Source organism: Bos mutus, chromosome 2, assembly GCF_027580195.1.
Source record: "Bos mutus isolate GX-2022 chromosome 2, NWIPB_WYAK_1.1, whole genome shotgun sequence".
Taxonomy (NCBI): domain Eukaryota; kingdom Metazoa; phylum Chordata; class Mammalia; order Artiodactyla; family Bovidae; genus Bos; species Bos mutus.
In genome coordinates, this window is record NC_091618.1 from 117,951,163 (window position 1) to 117,971,213 (window position 20,051).

The 20,051-nt window shown below is 38.3% G+C and overlaps 1 protein-coding gene and 1 non-coding gene across 5 annotated transcripts in view; both read right to left on the reverse strand.

Moving 5' to 3' along the window:
• Positions 1 to 5,718: 5,718 nt before the first annotated feature.
• On the reverse strand, positions 5,719 to 5,822 carry LOC138985098 (U6 spliceosomal RNA). The gene has a single exon (XR_011462365.1). It is a non-coding gene; the product is annotated as a U6 spliceosomal RNA (small nuclear RNA).
• Positions 5,823 to 13,080: 7,258 nt separating this feature from the next.
• The window catches only part of CCDC141 (coiled-coil domain containing 141), a 227,941-nt gene continuing 220,970 nt past the window's right edge, over positions 13,081 to 20,051 (reverse strand). For 2 of the 4 annotated variants that reach the window (XM_070359081.1, XM_070359090.1), the window contains 3 exons: positions 17,349 to 18,199; positions 14,939 to 15,202; positions 13,081 to 14,412 (listed from right to left, as the gene is read on the reverse strand). In XM_070359081.1, coding sequence (XP_070215182.1) covers positions 14,349 to 14,412; positions 14,939 to 15,202; positions 17,349 to 18,199 — 1,179 coding nt within the window. In that variant the 3' untranslated portion in view covers positions 13,081 to 14,348. Of the gene's footprint in view, positions 15,203 to 17,348; positions 18,200 to 20,051 lie in introns of all 4 variants that reach the window. The other 2 variants (XR_011461869.1, XM_070359094.1) reach the window with 2 other exon arrangements.

The window sequence follows — 20,051 nt, forward strand, 5'->3', positions numbered from 1 at the left end:
AATGCCAAATTTTAATATATTTGTCAATGTTATCAAAATAGCCATATTAACTTTGTACTGTGTTTGGCATCAAAAATATACTTTAATTCTTATAACATGAATAGCAAAATTTCCTTGTTAATGTCTGATTATAAAAATGGCAGCAATAAATGTTAACAATATACTAAGACTTAGATTACTTTTACTGCAAAAAATTTAAGTGATCCCAGTATAACTGAAGTTTTTAGGTCACTTGAAATAGTATGCCCTGGGATTTCATTGCTAAATTTTCCAAAGGGCATTTAATGTTGGCATTGACTTGTTGGCTATTTACGCTCATTGGTGGGGCATACAACTCTGAATATAATTGCAAATGGTTTCTGATTTCCTGCACCCATCCCCCACCAAAAGAATTTCTAAATGCTGAGAGTATTTTATCCATTCTGAGTAAATCTTTGGCATATTTTCAAATAGACAAGTACTGGCCTTGTCTAATAATTTGCCTGACCTATTATGGCCCTCAAGGACTTTATTGACTAGCACTGTGGGCTTTAGAACACAGAATAGAACATATTCTTTTGGAATCTATTTTGCAGAGTTCTTGGTGGCATTGCCTAGAGCACACACATTGTCAAAACTCTTTGATTAAACATGTAAGCCCTCAACCTAATTAATTTTCAAAGAGGATTCTACAGATTCCAGGATGGTCCTTACCACTCTAACTTCTTTTACTGTTTATACTACAAAACTGGTCAAGCTATTTAATATTCCTATGACAGTTTTGAATTATTCCATTTTGAATATTATAAATTTGGAGCACAGATGTCACCAACATGAAGTTACTGTATACAAGGCTTGAAGTCATTAAAAACTAAAGTTCCTCAAACTTTAATATGCATAAAAATGACCTGAGAGTCTTGCTAAGATGTAGATTCCAATTCAGTAGGTCTGGGGTGGAATCTGAGGCTCTTCATTTTCAACAAGGTCCTGGGTGATGCTGATGCTGCTGGTCCTTTATTAGTTCAGTTCAGTTCAGTCGCTCAGTCATGTCTGACTCTTTGTGAGCCAATGGACTGCGGCACGCCAGGCCTGCTGTCCATCACTAACTCCCAGAGTTTACTCAAACTCATGTCCATTGCATTGCTGATGCCATCCAACTATCTCATCCTCTGTCATCTCCTTCTCCTCCCACCTTCAATCTTTCCCAGCATCAGGGTCTTTTCTAATGAGTCAGCTCTTCGCATCAGGTGGCCAAAGTATAGGAGTTTCAACTTCAACATCAGTCCTTCCAATGAATATTCAGGACTGATCTCCTTTAGGATGGATTGGTTAGATCTCCTTGCAGTCCAAGGGACTTTTAAGAGTCTTCTCCAACACTACAGTTCAAAAGCATCAATTCTTTGGCGCTCAGCTTTCTTTACACTCCAACTCTCATATCCATACATGACTACTGGAAAAACCATAGCTTTGACTAGATGGACCTTTGTTGGCAAAGTAATGTCTCTGCTTTTTAATATGCTGTGTACGTGGTCATAACTTATCTCACAAGGATTAAGCGTCTTTTGATTTCATGGCTGCAATCACCATCTGCAGTGATTTTGGAGCCCAGGAAAATAAAGTCTGCCACTGTTTCCACTGTTTCTGCATCTATTTGCCATGAAGTGATGGGACCGGATGCCATGATCTTAGTTTTCTGAATGTTGAGCTTTAAGCCAACTTTTTCACTCTCCTCTTTCACTTTCATCAAGAGGCTCTTTAGTTCCTCTTCACTTTCTGCCATAAGGGTGGTGTCATCTGCATATCTGAGGTTATTGATATTCCTCCCAGCAGTCTTGATTCCAGCTTGTGCTTCATCCAGCCCAGCGTTTCTCATGATGTACTCTGCATATAAGTTAAATAAGCAGGGTGACGATATACAGCCTTGACATACTCCTTTTCCTATTTGGAACCAGTCTGTTGTTCCATGTCCATTTCTAACTGTTGCTTCCTGACCTGCATACAGATTTCTCAAGAGGCAGGTCAGGTGGTCTGGTATTCCCATCTCTTTCAGAATTTTCCACAGTTTGTTGTCGTCCACCCAGTCAAAGGCTTTGGCATATTCAGTAAAATAGTAATAGATGTTTTTCTGGAATTCCCTTGCTTTTTCGATGATCCAGCAGATGTTGGGAATTTGATCTCTGGTTCCTCTGCCTTTTCTAAAACCAGCTTGAACATCTGGAAGTTCACGGTTCACATATTGTTGAAGCCTGGCTTGGAGAATTTTGAGCATTACTTTACTAGTGTGTGAGATGAGTGCAATTGTGCTCTAGTTTGGGCATTCTTTGGCATTGCCTTTCTTAGGGATTGGAAAGAAAACTGACCTTTTCCAGTCCTGTGGCCACTGCTGTGTTTTCCAAATTTGCTGGCATATTGAGTGTAGCACTTTGACAGCATCATCTTTTAGGATTTGAAATAGCTCAACTGGAATTCCATCACCTCCACTAGCTTTGTTCGTAGTGATGCTTCCTAAGGCCCACTTGACTTCGCATTCCAGGATGTCTGGCTCTAGGTGAGTGATCACACCATCGTGATTATCTGGGTCGTGAAAAAATTTTTGTATAGTTCTTCTGTGTATTCTTTCTACCTCTTCTTAATATCTTCTGCTTTTGTTATGTCCATAGCATTTCTGTCCTTTATTGAGACTATCTTTGCATGAAATGTTCCCTTGCATGAAATGTTCCTTTGCATAAAATGTATAGAAATGAATTCTAATTTTCTTGAAGAGATCTTTAGTCTTTCCCATTCTATTGTTTTCCTCTGTTTCTTTGCACTGATCACTGAGGAAGGCTTTCTTATCTCTCTTTGCTATTCTTTGGAATTCTGCATTCAAATGGGGATATCTATAGCAAGGCTCTAAAAGACACACCAAATAAAATCAAGTGATGACTTATGGTAGCTTATTCTTTAAGATTCTCCTCCTACTTTATGTTAACTCTTCACTTCAAAAGAATTGAATATGAAGGGTAGGGGCTGCCAAGTGTGGACACACAATGGAGAAACAGGACTCTTTTCTACCCCTCTGTAAGTTTGCAGGTTGGCTCAAAGAGGCTAAGCCTTAGATGTTTACATGACAGGGTCTGTGTGCTATACTGGAGCTTTTCCCGAAGCTAGCCCATGAGTCTCAGGGTCAGTTCAGTTCTGATGGAATGGTCATATGGAAAGAGATGAAGGTGCCTGGGATGACTTTCTATACCAACTCTTTGTAAGATTTTCAGAAGACACTTGTTATGAATATAAATGCAATTAGATCCTTTTGTATGCAAGTTTGTAGATATATATGGATCTGTATCCATATGTACATTTATGTGGGTTTACTTCAAATTAGAAGGAGGAAGATACAATTTTTTTCCAACCAACATCACAGAGAAGAACATTAATATATAATCATAACTGAGTTTGCATCTCTTTCAGTTTTCCATCCTCCATTCCATCTGTCATTTCATCATATTGTTATAGCTATTATTTGACATCTTGTCTTTATCATCTCATCTATCAATAAATAGACAATATCTCCTTAGACAATACTTCCTGTTTGTGTCTAACATGGAATTCAATTTCCATGAACTTCACAGTTCTGTGAACCCCAAAAATATTTAATATGACTATTGGGTTAAATTATTTATGCATATATAATCAGTTATTTAGTGATAGGCAAACAAATTCTGTATTATATCATATCTTCTAAACTTTTTCCCATTTTAAAATTAATGACATGGTGAGAAAGTACAGGAGAAATGAATTCAATAGCTAGTTTCTTTTTCATGGTAAAGTCTATACCATAGGAACCAGTATATGTGACTTTAGTAAACTGTCTTCATTTAATTTGGTCACTGTCCTGTTACAAACAGATCACTATTCTGCAATGGGATATTAAATAGAAGTATATTCCCTATCAAATATTAAATACAATGAAAAATTTCTCTCATAAATTAGAGAAACTGCATTCCTTAAAAGCATTTATGAATCAATATTCATATGATAATAAATATCCCCTACCTGCAAAAGGTGAATGAGAAAATCATGTTAAAGTTATTACCTTTACAAGAATTCAATTTTAAATTACATTTCAAAGAACTCCCAGTGGAGCTGAGAAACAGGCAAGTAAATTCTATACTGTTTCCAGGTACTTAGTAGACATAATATACATTTCATTATCTGCATGTGTAAACCTTTAGGGATAAAAAAGATATGAACACATAAAACATTTGTTCCTGTAGTAATGATACATGCTTTAATAACCTTGAGGAATAAACTAGAAAAATCCATCTTTAAGAAATCACATTCAGTACTTTATACAGAAGACACAAATATAATAGACAATGGATTAAAAAAAACCTGCTGCTTCTCAAGCATGACTTATGATATTGTTATTACATTTAAATAAAAGTAACTTCCAAGTTCTATTTAGAAATAAGTCTCTGCATTGCTATCTAGGAGGAATTTAAATGGATTTATATTTGGAGTTCATATGTTTGTATATAAATCTAAAGAATATTTCTCCTTGTTTATCAGTAATCTGGGAATCGTGTTTGGAAACACTGGTTTTTCATCATATATTTAAAAATTGCAGTTGAGCTGAGTATTTTTTGTTGTATCATGCACATAAATATAACTTCCCTGGTGGCTCACATGGTAAAGCATCTGACTACAATGCGGGAGACCCAGGTTCAATCCCTGGGTTGGGAAGATCCCCAAAGGAGGAAAAGGCAGCCCACTCCAGTATTCTTGCCTGGAAAATCCCATGGACGGAGGAGCATGGTAGGCTACAGTCCATGGGTCCTTAGTAGACAAAATAAATGCACATAAATATATGTCTGTATTACACAACCATTAAAATAAAAAATGCCTATTTTAACTCTTGGTCATCAGTTCCTCATGGCACTGGTTCCACTAATAAGAGGTGTTTTTCTGATCTGATTATATCATACATCACCAGGAAATTTACATATTACCTAATTCATATGGATAAGAACCCATACCAAAACTCTTGAAAAGGTTTTTATTAATTCACAATGACATTAGTGACATGTGACACAATGAGCTACAAACTGTGATTAAGCCAACTAATAATTTCTTATATTTAAATAAACCATATATATTTTCCTAATTATGAAGTTCTCTGTGAGGTGGTACCATCCCAATAACTTATTGAATTTTTACCTATGATGGTTTAGAGTCAGAGCACAGAAGAATGGGACTCATGTGTCAAGAACACCAGCCCATAACCTTAAACTGTTGTCATGACTTGCACATGTACATTCTGTGATGCCTGGGTCACTGTTCATGATTTGTGATCCATTTTTAACTGTAATAGTAAATCAATATGTGTGTAATTACATAAAATGCTGCCATAGATTTGAGCAAAAACTGAGTGGTTTGCTTGCATATCCATTTATAAGTCCTGAGTGGACACATAACAGTGCTTCACTGTTTTTAATATGATTAAATTTATAAAGAATGTGATAAAATATAGTTTAACACTTGGCCTTTGTGGTACATTAGTAAATTTTCTTTTAAGTGATAAGGTATAATACCAATTGTATTTTTTTTTAATTTATTTGTTTTAATTGGATGCTAATTATTTTACAATATTGTAGTGGTTTTTGCCATACATTTGCATGAATCATCCATGGGTGTACATGTATCTCCCATCCTGAACCCTCTTCCCACCTCGCTCCCCATCCCACCCCTCAGAGTCATAAAAATGTGGAACGCTTCATGAATTTGCATGTCATCCTTGCGCAGGGGCCATGCTAATCTCTGTATTGTTACAATTTTAGTATATGTGCTGCAGAAGTGAACACCCAACTGTATTTTTAGACAAGTGATATATATGACCAAAAATTACCTTTAAGAACATAGAAATGAAGAAAGTACTTACAGTTACCATTGAGAAAATACAAAATGATTAGTTGCGTTGAAGTTTCTAGTTAGATGTAGGTGCCAAAGTAGTCAATTGTATTCCTTTTATTAATTGACCAAGATGTGACATTATGAAACTGATTACTTTTTAAAGTATAATATAATGGCTGACATATTTTAGCTCCAATTTCCATCAAGAATTCTTCGAAACATGTTATCATGAGTCCATCCTTGCTGATAGGAAAAGCACTTATCCAGGCATGGGCAATACATTCACTCTTGCAGTGCAGCAGAGTACCAACTGATAAATCATCCACTCTGGGATTTGATGTCAGAGGTTAAAAGGACTGCTTTTGTTCTAATATTAGTATGTTATCATTGGATAAAGCTCAGCTCTATAACACTATAATTCCAATGTATATTTTTCTTTCTCTGATAATGACAATGGCAGAAACTGATAAAGTTTGATATATGTTCCACATCAAATATTCCCTTGTTCTATTGATCACTGCCTACTTCAAATAATTTACCTCTCTCAACCACCCCCCCCCAAAGTAATGCAGGAAGCTGCAAGAAAAATAAAGTGTGAGATGTTGCAACTAGATTCTGAGTATCCATGATGTCTGTAATTAATTTTTGGAAAAGAGACAAGTTCAGATTACCCACATTTTGTCTTGATCTCTAAAGATGCCCAATTCAATGTGATTCATTTATTGTTAATTCCTTGCCTTTCTCCTGGATGCCATTGGAGCAGGCCTTCTGCACAATGGTTTTGGTGAACTTGCTATATTCATTTAATATTTATTCAAAATCAGGTTTTTTATATACAAAACATATTATTTCTTCTTTTCCAATCTACAGAACTTCTATTTCCTTTTCTTGTCTTATTTACTAGGTCAGACTTCCAGGATAATGTTGGATAAGAGTTGTGAGAGAGGACGTTCTTATCTTCTTCCCAGTCTTGGGGGGTGGAGAAGTTTCTCACCATTAAATATGATGTTAGATGTTCTTTGTAAATGTTCTTTATCAAGCTGAGGAAATTTCTTCTGTTATTAGTTTTCTTAAGAGTTTTTAAAAAATTATCATAAACATGTATTAAATTTTCTCCAGTGTTATTCCTGAAGCAATTGATATAATCATATGATTTTTCTTTTCTTGCCTGTAGATGTTGTGGATTATACTGATTGATTTTTGAGTACTGGATCAGCTTTGTATATCCGGGGAAAAAATCCCATTGTATGTGAAAGTCTATTTGTTCACTGTTGGATTCAATTTGTTAGTATTATTGCAGGAAGGTGGACCCTCTACAGGGCCTGAAACTGGGCTCTTGTCTAACATTTGGAAATGAATTGTCTGAGGAGATACATGTGCTGACAAAACAAGAGATTTTATTGGGAAAGGGCACCCGGGTGGAGAGCAGTAGGGTAAGGGAACCCAGAAGAACTGCTCTGCTGCGTGGCTCTCAGTATCCGGTTTTATGGGGATGGGATTAGTTGCCAGGTGGTCTTTGACCAATCATTCTAATTAAGAGTCTTTCCTGGTGGCGCACGCATCACTCACCCAAGATGGATGCTAGCGAGAGGGATTCTGGGAAGTGGACGGACACGCGGTGTCTCCTTTCGACCTTTCCCGAACTCTTCCGGTTGGTGGTGACTTATTAGTTTCGTATTCCTTATCAGGATCTCCTGTCATAAAACAACTCATGCAAATGGTTACTATGGTGCCTGGCCAGGGTGGGCGGTTTCAATCAGTGTGCTTCCCCTAACAGTATTGTGTTGAGAATTTTTGTGTTTATGTTTATGAGTAATGTTGGTTTGTAGCTTTATGTTAAAACATTGGTCTGGTTTTAATACACTGTGGTGTACCTAGGGGAGAGTGTTCATTTAGAGGATGAATAGTTACTGGCTGACTGAAATATACCAAGGTGATCCCCAGATCAAGAAGAGAACTGAGGCCTTCCACCACAACCTGGGAGTGCTTATTGGAAACGCAAGTTATGTCTACTAGTGAGTATTCCCAGAGAAAAACTTGAATGGATTTTTCTAAGACATTTTGAATTGGTTTCCTGGGGTTGCTGTAACAAAGAACAATCAGCCCTCGGTAGCTGCTGATGCACAGCAGGTAACTTCCTGCTGATAAAGGAAGGTCCAAGGTAAAATGCTATTTTATATAAGGGATTCAGCATTTGGTATCTGTGGAAGAAAGAGGTGTCCTGGAACCAATCCCCAAGTATACTAAAGGAGGACAATACCACAAACTGGATGCTTTAAAAACAACAGAAATTTATTCTTTCAGTTCTGAAGGCTAGAAGTTCAAAATGAAGGCATTAGGAAGATCAGGCTCTCTCTAAAGTCTCTAGGGAAGAACTTCTCATTGCTCCTCCCCTTCAGGTGGGGTCCACCTCTGGTGTTGTAGGGCTTGCAGCAGCTGCACCACAGCAACCAGCTTCTGTCACCACTTGTCACCACTTCCTCATGTGTCTCCTCTGTCTCCACGTCTGTCATGGCCTTCTTGAGAGCATTAGTTGTGGACTGAGTGCTCACCCTGACACTTCAACCAATACAGTTACTCTAATCCAGTAACCAAAAACATCATGCAGACACATTTTACCGGGGCCTCTAACTTCCTCTCAGGGAGGTCCCCACATAAATTTCCTAGATCCATAGGAAATTCATACTGAGAGGGAGGATGAAATCCAAAGCTTACTCAGTTTTCCCATCCTGATGTTTGGTTTCTTCTCCTGTCTGGTCCTCTAATTCCCCACACTTAGTAAAACAGCAGATAAGGTTCCCACATACCCCATTTCCTCACAAGAATGTGTTGAGGTTTTTTTTTTTTTTTGGTGGGGGAAATGTTATTTAATCTGATAACCCAGATCAGGATGTGATGAGAAATTCTACTACTCCTTTAAAATGAACAGAAATGAATAAATGCACATTTAAGAGGCATCTTTGACAGCTGCATTAACTTGCATCAAAAGTAGGCCTTTGAGGGTCAGCAATGGCAATGGCTGCTAGAAAAGACCCTTTGGAGCAGATGGGCACTTAGCTTTCTGATCCTGCCAGGTACCTCGTTTCCTACTTTGCACTTCCAGCTGCCCTGCTTGCCAACAGCCCGTGTGTATGGAGGTCTGCATAATATTTGTTACAAAGAAAGGTAGCCTTCTGCCTTTATTAGAATAATAAGAGTTAGAGATTATTTGCCATTGGAGAAGGAAATGGTAACCCACTCCAGTATTCTTGCCTGGAGAATCCCAGGGACAGGGGAGCCTGGTGGGCTGCCATCTATGGGGTCACACAGAGTCGGACACGACTGAAGTGACTTAGCAGCAGCAGCAAGCTTCCTTTTTATTTGATATTTTGAATTTTTATCTTCAAAAAATTTCATTATATGATACTTTAATGCTAATATAAGAAAATACCATTTTGTAATTGTTTGAATCAATAAAGTTTTTGGAAAATAAGAGTTGTTGAATGACAAAGGGAAAAGGTTGTTTCATTAGCCAGTTCTGGAGCTATTATTTTACAAGTATTGATATTTAAGTGGGTTCTAAATGGGAAAAGAGCCATAGCAGGAAGCCATCAGAATTCAAACTGAAAACTTCCAATTATGTACTTATTGTTTTAGTTTAAAAAAATCATCAATTTTTCCAGCTACACCTATGTTTAAAATATGTTTTAATTTCACCAGATTTTTATTGTGCTAACTGGAAATATATGCACACAAACATCCATGTCTATACAATTTTTTCTGTTCCCTTGTCCTTTGAGGAGGGAAGGGTATTAATTTTATGGCATTAAAAAAGAGGATCCAAAAAATTGGATTTGCCAAGTCCTGGCTTAAACAAATGAAATTTCTATTGAACAGAAGGTAGAGCTATCCGGCCAAACACTCAAACTCCAGAATCAAAGACTTGGTCATCTGGAAGAGTGTCATGCATCCAACTTCCACCCCCAATGCTTGGGTGGTTCGTTATGTTATATAAACTCTCACCCACACAAGAAACAGCGGTGTGGAGATTCTTGGGGAAAAGCCAAATTCAGCAGCTTTGTGCTTTCTGTATTGAGGCTGAATCCACCATACACAGCTGATAACATTCAAATCTCATCTCATGAGAAGAGAGTGGAGAAAATGAATTACTGTTGCTTTGAGCAGGACACTGTTTCATTTAGGGAATGCAAATCTTTTGGCTCTTTGATGCAGCTCAAGATTCTGCTTATTATAAATGGAAAACAGTATGTCATGCTTTGGTATTTGCATTGACATGCACAATATCAGAGTGTACTAGGAGGAGATATTTTATTTTGTTTCAGCTAACTTATTTCATGGACACACTTGAAATACTGTACCTACCACAGAAATGTCAAAAGCTTCAGATGACAATTTCTAGGAAGGAATGGTCATGAATAAAAATAAATATCGGGGAACAAGATGCAGTATTTTTCCTTCCTTCATTTCAAATTCAAATAATCTAAATTTTTGCATTTGGCTTTTTTTTTTTAGATTTACATTTATGAATGAAATGTCAGTTTTAAATTAGATCTGTTCACAATCAGATTATTGAGCCCCAAACACAATAAAATACTGATAATTTGTGCAGTGTTGTTAAGATGTACATAAATCCTGGTTTTGGCAGTTTGGACTTAGTCACTGAAAGGTGAGACACCCACTTCTCCACTTATACCTAATGATGATTTACACCTGATTATATCTGCTTTGGGCTTCCCTAGTGGCTCAGAGTGGAGAAGGAAATGGCAACCCACTCCAGTGTTCTTGCCTGGAAAATCCCAGGGATGGTAGAGCCTGGTGGGCTGCCATCTATGGGGTCGCACAGAGTTGGACACGACTGAAGCGACTTAGTAGTAGCAGTGGCTCAGAGAGTGAAGTGTCTACCTGCAATGTGAGAGACCTGGGTTCGATCCCCAAGTCGGGATCATGCTCTGGAAAAGGTAATGGCATCCCACTCCAGTACTCTTGCCTGGAAAATTCCATGGACTGAGGAGCCTGCCTGGCCAAAGGCCATTGGAAAACAAAGCATTGCCAGCAAAGGTCCATCTAGTCAAAGCTATGTTTTTCCAGTGGTCATGTATGGATATGAGAGTTGGACTATAAAGAAAGCTGAACACTGAAGAATTGATGCTTTTGAACTGTGGTGTTGGAGAAGACTATTGAGAGTCCCTTGGACTGCAAGGAGATCCAACCAGTCCATCCTAAAGGAGATCAGTCCTGAGTATTCATTGGAAGGACTGATGCTGAAGCTGAAACTCCAAAACTTTGGCCACCTGATGTGAAGAACTGACTTATTGGAAGGGACCCTGATTCTGGGAAAAATTGAAAGCAGGAGACGGGGATGACAGAGGATGAGACAGTTGGCTGGCATCACCAACTCAATGGACATGAGTTTGAGTAAGCTCGAGGAGTTGGTGATGGACAGGGAAGCCTGGCATTGCTGCAGTCCATGGGGTCGCAAGGAGTCAGTCATGACTGAGCGACTGAACTGACTGATATCTACTTTAAAATTCTGGGAAAATGATCCTGGATTTTGACTTTTATCTCCTCAATATTATTTTGACTATTAGAGCCATCAGAGATTTTTAAGTTTAAAGTTTCAATTTGGGTGCAGTCCAGATGATCTGAAGCTGTGCTGTGCTTAGTCGCTCTGTCATGTCCAACTCTTTGCAACTCCATGGACAATAGCCCACCAGACTCCTCTGTCCATGGAAATCTCCAGGCAAGAGTCTTGGAGTGGCTTGCCATGCCCTCCTCCAAGGGATCTTCCCATCCAGGGATACAGCCCAAGTCTCCACATTGCAGGCAGATTCTTTACTGTCTGAACCACCAGAGAAGCCCAAGAATACTGGAGTGGGTAAGGATCCCTTCTCCAGGGCATCTTCCCAACCCAGGAATCAAACCAGGGTCTCCTGCATTGCAGGCAGATTCCTTACCAGCTGAGCTACCAGGAAAGCCCGATGATCTGAAGGGTTCTCTCTTAAGTTTCATAGGTTAAGTGAGAGAGTTTTATGTACACTTCACAGTTAGAATCTGATTCTAAGTGGTTAATTTCCATAACAGGAAATAATAATCAGGCAAACGAATAACATCTTTGTCTTTTTACATTCTCCCATCCATCTCTCCAAAAGAAAAAGGAAAAACAAGCTAGGCTTATCTTTTCTTACCTCTGACAACAATTCAAAAAATATTGAGTGTGACTATGCCTTAGGTGCTGAGAACATGATGATGAATGGGGCTGTCACAGATCCTGCTGATAAGCATCTCTCACTCTAGCCAGGAGACAGATGCTCACGCATGCAATTCTGATCCAACTATTAAGGGACATGACAAGGGCAGCTTGGATGATGACACGGCACATGGCAGGAGCATCTATACTGGACTTGATGGGTCAGAAGGCTTCCTGGGGAGGCTGTGTCTCAAAAGGACCTGGAAGGATAAGCAGGAATTAAGCCACATGAAGCTGGGTGGACCACAGTAAGGCAGTTCTGGGAAGGAGGACTGAAGAGAAGTAAGAGCAGGATAGGGTACAACTTGAAGTTAGGTAGCACTTGGTGTGGATCAGAAGGGATGGGACAGAGGCTAGGAATGGAAACATAGGTATTGAGGGGCTTTGTGTGACACTTGAAGAAATTTAAACGTGGATGAAGTGGTTAGAAAGTTCTTGCAATAATTTATTTTAAGCCTGCGTCTTGGTTTTAAGTGATGGTTAGCATTATTGAATGAATCAGCTAAATGTTCCTACTTCTTTCTCCAAATATTTTAGATATTATAGAATATGTAAAGATTCAAATATGAGGATTCCTACGGTGAATTTGTCCTGGAATTGAATGTAAAAAAAAAAAAAAACTTTACTATCAGATGTTTATACATCCTTTTGTTAGGAAATAAAAACAGGAAAAAATGATTTTGCCTTATCAGAAGCTCAAAACACATTTTGCGTTGTATTTCTTCAAGGTATCGAGTATAGGTTCTTAAAAAATTTTTTGTCATTTTCATTTTCTTATTGAAAAGTGTTTTGATATTTCTAACTGTCCAGAATTTAGAAGTAAATAGGTATAAATCATATATATATATATGTCTCTCTGATGTACACGTTATTAAACTTTTGTTTGATTTTCTCCTATTGAAAAAATTCAACCAAACTGACAAAATGGGATGGGAGATCCCACTAAATTAACAAGATAGACACAGAGTAAGAGAAGAATTTATTACCTGGGTCTGCCAGCCCTCTTTGGACATAAGTAGGTTTTACTCTTTAGCTTCAAATGAGAACAGCAATTTGGCAAGATATTCACAATACTTGAAACTGGACAAAAACGATAGGTAAATTAAGAGACTATGGATTCCCTGGGATTCTGCATATATAAGTGTTTAATAGGTTTCTGTCAAAATTTTTAAGAAATTTAAGAGATTAAATTTTTTAATTAAACTGAATACACAGCACAAGAAAATATATGCCACACATATATTTTTACTTAGCCACACATTTCACATCTTCAGATAACATCCAGTAACTTTTTAATATAAACTTGAATATATTAAATTTAAATATTTTTATTTGCAGACAGTCTTTATAGCAACATAATTAATTCCTCCCCTCTATCAAAAATCTATAATGAATATTCTTTCAACTATAGATTTTACCCTAACATGATGAGACTACATTTAAAATCTAAAAACAAATGCTTCTCCTATACATGCTTATTTTTTTTAATGAACTAAAATAATGATTCTCTTTTCTGAATAATATGTTTCAGAAAGGCATAGAACATTCTTCAATATTACAGGGATAATGATAAGAAAAGGATAGACGTCATCTTATGTCATCCTATTATATACTTTTTCTCTCTGAGATCATACTAAATATATCCCCCTGAGTTTAATTTCAAATCTTTGAAAAAGAGATAGTCTTAAGAAATTGGAAAGGATTTCAGTTTCAATTCAGAAAACATCATTTTCCTACGTGGAAACAGTTCAAAATCACATACTAACTCCACTCTTGTAATTTTTAATATTTTAAAGAAACAAATATCTGAAGGAGAAATAGTGGGCAGGAGGCAGTGTGATGACAAATTACATGAAAGTATATAATTACCCTTAGCCTTCATAGAGCACTTTCCATTTCTCGTATCTTTACAAGATGAAATTAAAACCATCAATTGCCCAAGAGGTAGACTATGAACCCATTTCCAAATGGGAAAATGAGCACTGAGATGCCTTACCACCATAATGGCTGTAAAAATGGTTAGCAGCAGGACAAGACTAGAAGCAGGAGGAACTGGTTACAATTGTATACACGTGGCTGCCCAAAATACGTCAGTGGGAGGACCGGAGTACCGCTGGTCCACCTCCGCAGCTATGCTCCACCTTGCTCTGCGACACACACAGCTGATGGAAGTTTCAATCTCCGTTTAAAGGTGACGGCACATCTATTCTCCAATGTCAAACCCATGAGATCAACAGGGGGAATGAATGTTTGCAGTGCCATCCTCAGACTCAGGAATGTAGGCTACATTGAAACTACATAGAACATATTTCAATAAAAGGAATCAAAACAGGAAAAGCAAAATTGAAAGACATCTTGTGCAATAATGAAAGTTACAATTTTAGCTCAACATTTCTACTCTTATTCTACAAGAAGATGTTTATGAGTACAATTAAAAACAGATTATGAAACAACTGGATTTGAAATAAAACTCACATCTGCATATCTATATAAGCCTTGGTTTGCATGCTCTTAAATTAGGAGGGAATAAAGATAGTATAATTTGACTGGGTTTTGCACTCAACACATCTCTTTCTAGAATTCAAAGCTGTATCCTGATTCACTGCTAATGATTTACCAAGCTCTTCAAATACATTAAAGCACTAAAGAAAATCTGATTATTTCCCAGAGCTGTGGCATTAGCCAAAAAAGCAATATGGCTGTACTGGAAGTACACTTGGTGGGGGATGCTAAACGGGAGATGCAGGAAAAAAAAACAGCTGTATTGTTGTCCTTTAGGCTCATGAGAACGACATCCCCGGGTGCCAACCCTGCACTTACTGTGTGAGTAGCCAGTACATCAGGGCCACGGTAACGTAGACGACACACAGCGTGACCCAGTTTATCCCCTTGATGGGCGGCTTGCGGTTACCTGTCACGTGGAGGATGACACTGGAAGAGAGAATGCCGCTAGGGTTTTGGGCCCACGCCACATAGAGGCCTGCATCTGCCTCGCATACCTTCGGAATGAACACCAAGTGTCTCGTCTCCTTGTGTAAAACCTGCAAGCGCCCATCTGCAGACAATTTCTGGCCCTTCTTGTACCTGAAGCAGAGAGTCAATTTTTAAAGTCAGGATCATGGTTTATTCACATCATTTCCAAGTTCTAATAAACACTGCAATTGGGCCCATTGCTACTCCAATATTTTCTAGCATTAGCAGGAACTCTGCAGCAACCACAAACCCAGTGGGGCTGTTTATCTTTCAAGCAGTGGTTGGCAACTGGTGGCCAAGAAAGTATTTGATGGACTCAGACTGTTTTTTTTAAACACTGAATTTTTTGATATTTAACAATTAGAATATTGCATATGAAAATTCAGATATCCAACTCCTCTTAACAAAACCAGGCCATCTGGTTACACTGGGCCGTCATTTTCTCATGGCAACAATTACCCCCAGTGGGAAATGGCACCTTCTATTTGACCTGTGTCATTCTTTCAGCTGCTATGAAACAGCAGCTTGTGACTTCTTAGAGCTACTGAAGCAAGACTCTTCCCCATCAAACTCATCCTGCAAGATCCCTGGAGAATACCAATGTGCCACTTTAGAAGAAGGTACAGATATAGCACTTGCTAGCAAGATGAGCTCATTTAATTTTTGTGAATTAATTTCATTAGAAGAAAATGATTTCTAATTATAAAGGACATTCATGCAATTGGATTGTTACTGTTAATGACACATTTCTAAAAGTTTCTTATGAATATGAGCACTTAGCTGCAGCACTGTATAAAGCAAATAATTTGTTTATTTTGCACACTCTAGATTCTTGCTTATTTATTTCTCCCCATGTTGTTCCATCCAAGAAGCGGTGACAAACCTGAATCACTTTCTATTCCCAGTGCCTGAGTGATGATTTTGCATTTTTCTGAGTGTCCTAAGACTGATTCCCTGACAGCTTGCCAGTTGTTAACTGAGAAAAATTGTTGTAAATTCAAGGGCAAGATATTTTTTTTCACAATATCACAGTAGTTCTTCAACAATAAATGCTAACCAAGCCATCTTTTGTGTGGATAAAAACAAGAAACACTTCAGACGACATTTTTTTTTTTTTGGAGTGAAACTAATATTTAATAATGAATTAAATAATGATATTAAATAATGAATTTACTGATAGTAAATTCATAAATACAAAGTTCCTGATCTGTAAAAAACATGCAATTGTAAAGACAACAAAATAAGACAAAAAGCATAAATGGCTGCACTGTAATCCAAGTGCATTTTCATTTAATAATCTGAGAGACCAACATTTTTTCATAAATTATTTAGATAACTGATCCATACTTCAAGTACCATCAATGGGCAAACACAGTAATTGAAATTGTTATTGTCTACTGAACATTATGATAAACAAATGCTATTTTACTTAGCTTATAAATATAAACGTGTGCTCACATTTTAGTAACTTTGTCCACAAAGAAATATATTTAAGGTTGAAAAGTTTCTAAATGCTTGAAAGTAACCAACATATTAAGGAAGTTAGAACTGCTTTTATAACAACAATGATTTAAAACCTGTATTCTGTGTTTTACTTTTATTAAAATAAATAGGCTAAAAATAATGATGTCTCTAGAGTAAAACCACATTGTTCACAGCTCAGTTATTATGCCACCTTTCAAAAAGGGGCTGGCTTATTGCCTATCATAGAAGCAACTATGAAGGGAATATTTTTATTCCATCTTCAACATCGAAGAAATTTATAAAAAGAAATCTTAGTGAAATAAACAATATTAGAAAAGTGGCATGTGTGACTCTTGCGAGAGGGAAAAGATGAAACAGGTAAATGACAGAAAAGGGAAATACCCAAATGCTTTTTTTTTTCACTGAATTCAGGTTATTAAACCAAGAAAACTTCATGCTTGTGTAGAAATAAACAGAAGGAAAGAAGTTCAAGCCACAATCTTTAGAAATGTGGAATGTTAAACTGATACCAAAAAATGGTGTGACTAAGTTGCAGTGCTTTTGGACTTGGTTAAATTACTATTTTATATGGTTATTTTTTTAGGGGTGTTAGCCATGTGGCTACTCAAAGTGAGAGTTGGGGGTTTGATGTGAGATTGAAACATGCACAGCTGCAGTGATGTAGAACATTAACCAGCTTCCCCTAAACTTTAAAGTTAGTGCACACAGAATGATTTGCTCAGAGAAGAGATTGTTTGTTTCTGTTTATGGCTTGTCATTATAGGCTACCCACCATGTCAGTGTAGGCTCTGGAAATCCTGTTACTTCAACTTCCAAAGTCACTGGAGAACCTTCCATGACAGTTACGTTAGACAGGAGCCTGGAGAAATTAGGGGCCTGGCCAGCTAGGCTGACCATGCTGTTCTTAGCTGGTATACTTATAATCTCTTCTCGGGGAACCATTTGCCTCTGACAGGCCTGGCTGGGCCCTGGCTGAAACCCGAGGCCCGAGAATGCATCCTGGGAAGCATGCAGCCTATTTCGGGTTTTAGTGACGTTATTATCAGCATGCATTTTCTCTGGTGTTTCTAGCAAATGCCCCTGAGCCTGGGGGTGCTGTTGCGAAGCTCTGTCATGCACTTCACTGCACATGCTGTCTGGAAGTTGAGCACTGATTTTGTGGAAGGCAGTACTCTTTTCCAGAAATCCTTGGGATGTTAATGGGGGCTCAGCTTGGACCTGCGGGGAAGGCTTCTCAAAATGACTTGAAAACGTTTCTCTCTTATCATTGCAAGCATCAGCAAAAGCAGCAGGTGGAGGAAAGCCAGATTCCGGGGCCTCTCCTGGACCGCTGGCCCCTGTCTGCATCTGGTGGCCGCTTAGGTGATGGCGGGGGAACGGGCTGACAGGCGCCTCCAGCTCCATGTCAGACAGAGCGAGGAGAGAATCGGGGCTTCCTGAGACTGGAGGCAGGGAGATGTCGTCGGACGAAACACACTCATGTTCTGCTCCTGAAAGCACGTCCACGGGCAGAAGCAGGCCTTGGACACTTTCTTTGCCGGGGACCAGCTGCTTCACGCCCTGTGGAAGCTGACACTTTCGTGCTCCATTGACGGCCAAGATGGCTGCTGGCTGGGCCTGCTCCTTCAAAATGGAAAAGCCAAAGTTTCGAGTTAATGTTGACAAAGCCAACTTGAGAAACAACTTGAGAAGACCTGCAGTGAGGGACAGCTGGGGGCCCTGGCCCCAGCCTTACGGAACTTGAAACCATTTGTCCACTGAACCTGAGCATAGGCGGTCCCATGACCAGGGAATGGGTAAACTGACCTCCAGCCACTAAGTGAGAGGTGACAGATCTTGCGAAATAGAGGAGAGAAAGCCCTGGTTCTCATCTCTCATGATGGGGTTGGACTGGATCCATGTTTTCAAGTCATGGTCTGAGGGGCCTTCTTCCACTAGCAAATTCTGCTTTGATTTACTTACTTGTCTGCACGTCATAGAATGTGGTTCCTAAACATCAGAGGCTTCTTTTTAGGTGATCCTCAACATCCTCCAAGAATAACCCTGCTTTTTTCTCAGGAAAGCCATCTGTTTTTTAAAAATTATTGTGGCAAAATATATACACAATCTAACATTTACCATTTTAACCATTTTTAAGTGTACAGTTCAGTGGCATTAGGGACATTCGTGTTGTCATGCAACTATCTCCATGATCCATCTCCAGAACCTTTTCCTCTTTACAAGTTGAAATTCTGTACCAACAAAACACTAACCTCCCATTTTGCCCTTCTCAGCCCCTTCTATTTTCTGTGTCTATGAATTTGACAACTGTAGATAACTCATATAGATAAAGCCATTTTTTAATGACTGTTTTTATTTTTAAAAGACCCTTAGTTTTATTCTTACAATGAAAAATATCATGTTGATGTATGGCAAAACCAATACAATATTGTAAGGTAAAAAAAAAATAATAAAAAATTTAAAAAAAAAGAAAAATATCTACTGAGCACCTATTATATAATGGCTTCTGTGCTAGACACAGGAGAGATAAATGGTGAGTAAAACCAGGTAGAAGCCTTCCCTCTTGGAGATGCCAGCCTAGTGGGGAAGTAGATACAAAGGGAACAATCATACATTGCGGCCTTTTGCTGGAGAACGCACCGAGACACAGTGGAGGAACACTCGCCACTTGTCCTTCTGCCCCATGTGCAACATAGGGCATGCCAGGAGACTGAGAAAAACAGTGATCCATTTCACTTACTCTATTCTAGGATTTCTCTCCACTTATCCACGTCCATCTCTGGTTTGATAAGAGGTTCAAATATACTTTCTGGCATGGACTCTAAAGAATATTGAAGCTGAAAGAGATCTCATCTATCCCAACCTGCTTGTTCTATATCCAGTTCTTTCTGTGCCTTTCCACAGCATTTGGGGTGCGTTTTTACTTAATGTAACAGTTCCTGGCTTTTGTCTTGTTACCACCACTTGCACATGAGAAAGCTGTGTTTTGTTTTGGGTTTGAGTTCTTCATTTTAGCCCACAGTTCTACTCCTGACATATACAAGGGATTTTTGAGAAATCAGTGTTTTCAGATTGAAGATTAAAAGCAAAACAATGTGCCTTCTACTATTATACAGATATGACCTATCTTCAGAGAAAGCATAAACCCAGTTGAGAAAAAGTGGTTTCCTTCAGCCATTTAGTAGAAATTTGAATCCTGAGTCTAAAGCCAGAAGTTCTTAAAAGATTTTCTCTTTAAAAAAAAATTACTAGTGGGATAAAATATTTGTAAACAATATGACAAACCAGATCTCATACAACTAAGCAACAAATAAAATATGGGCAAAGGATAAATAGATATTTCTCCAAAGAAGACATACAGATGGCCAATAGGCACAGGGAAAGATGCTCAACATCACTAACTATTAGAGAAATGCTACTACAAAGAGTTATCACCTCCCACCAGTCAGAATGGCCATTGTCAAGAAATCTACAA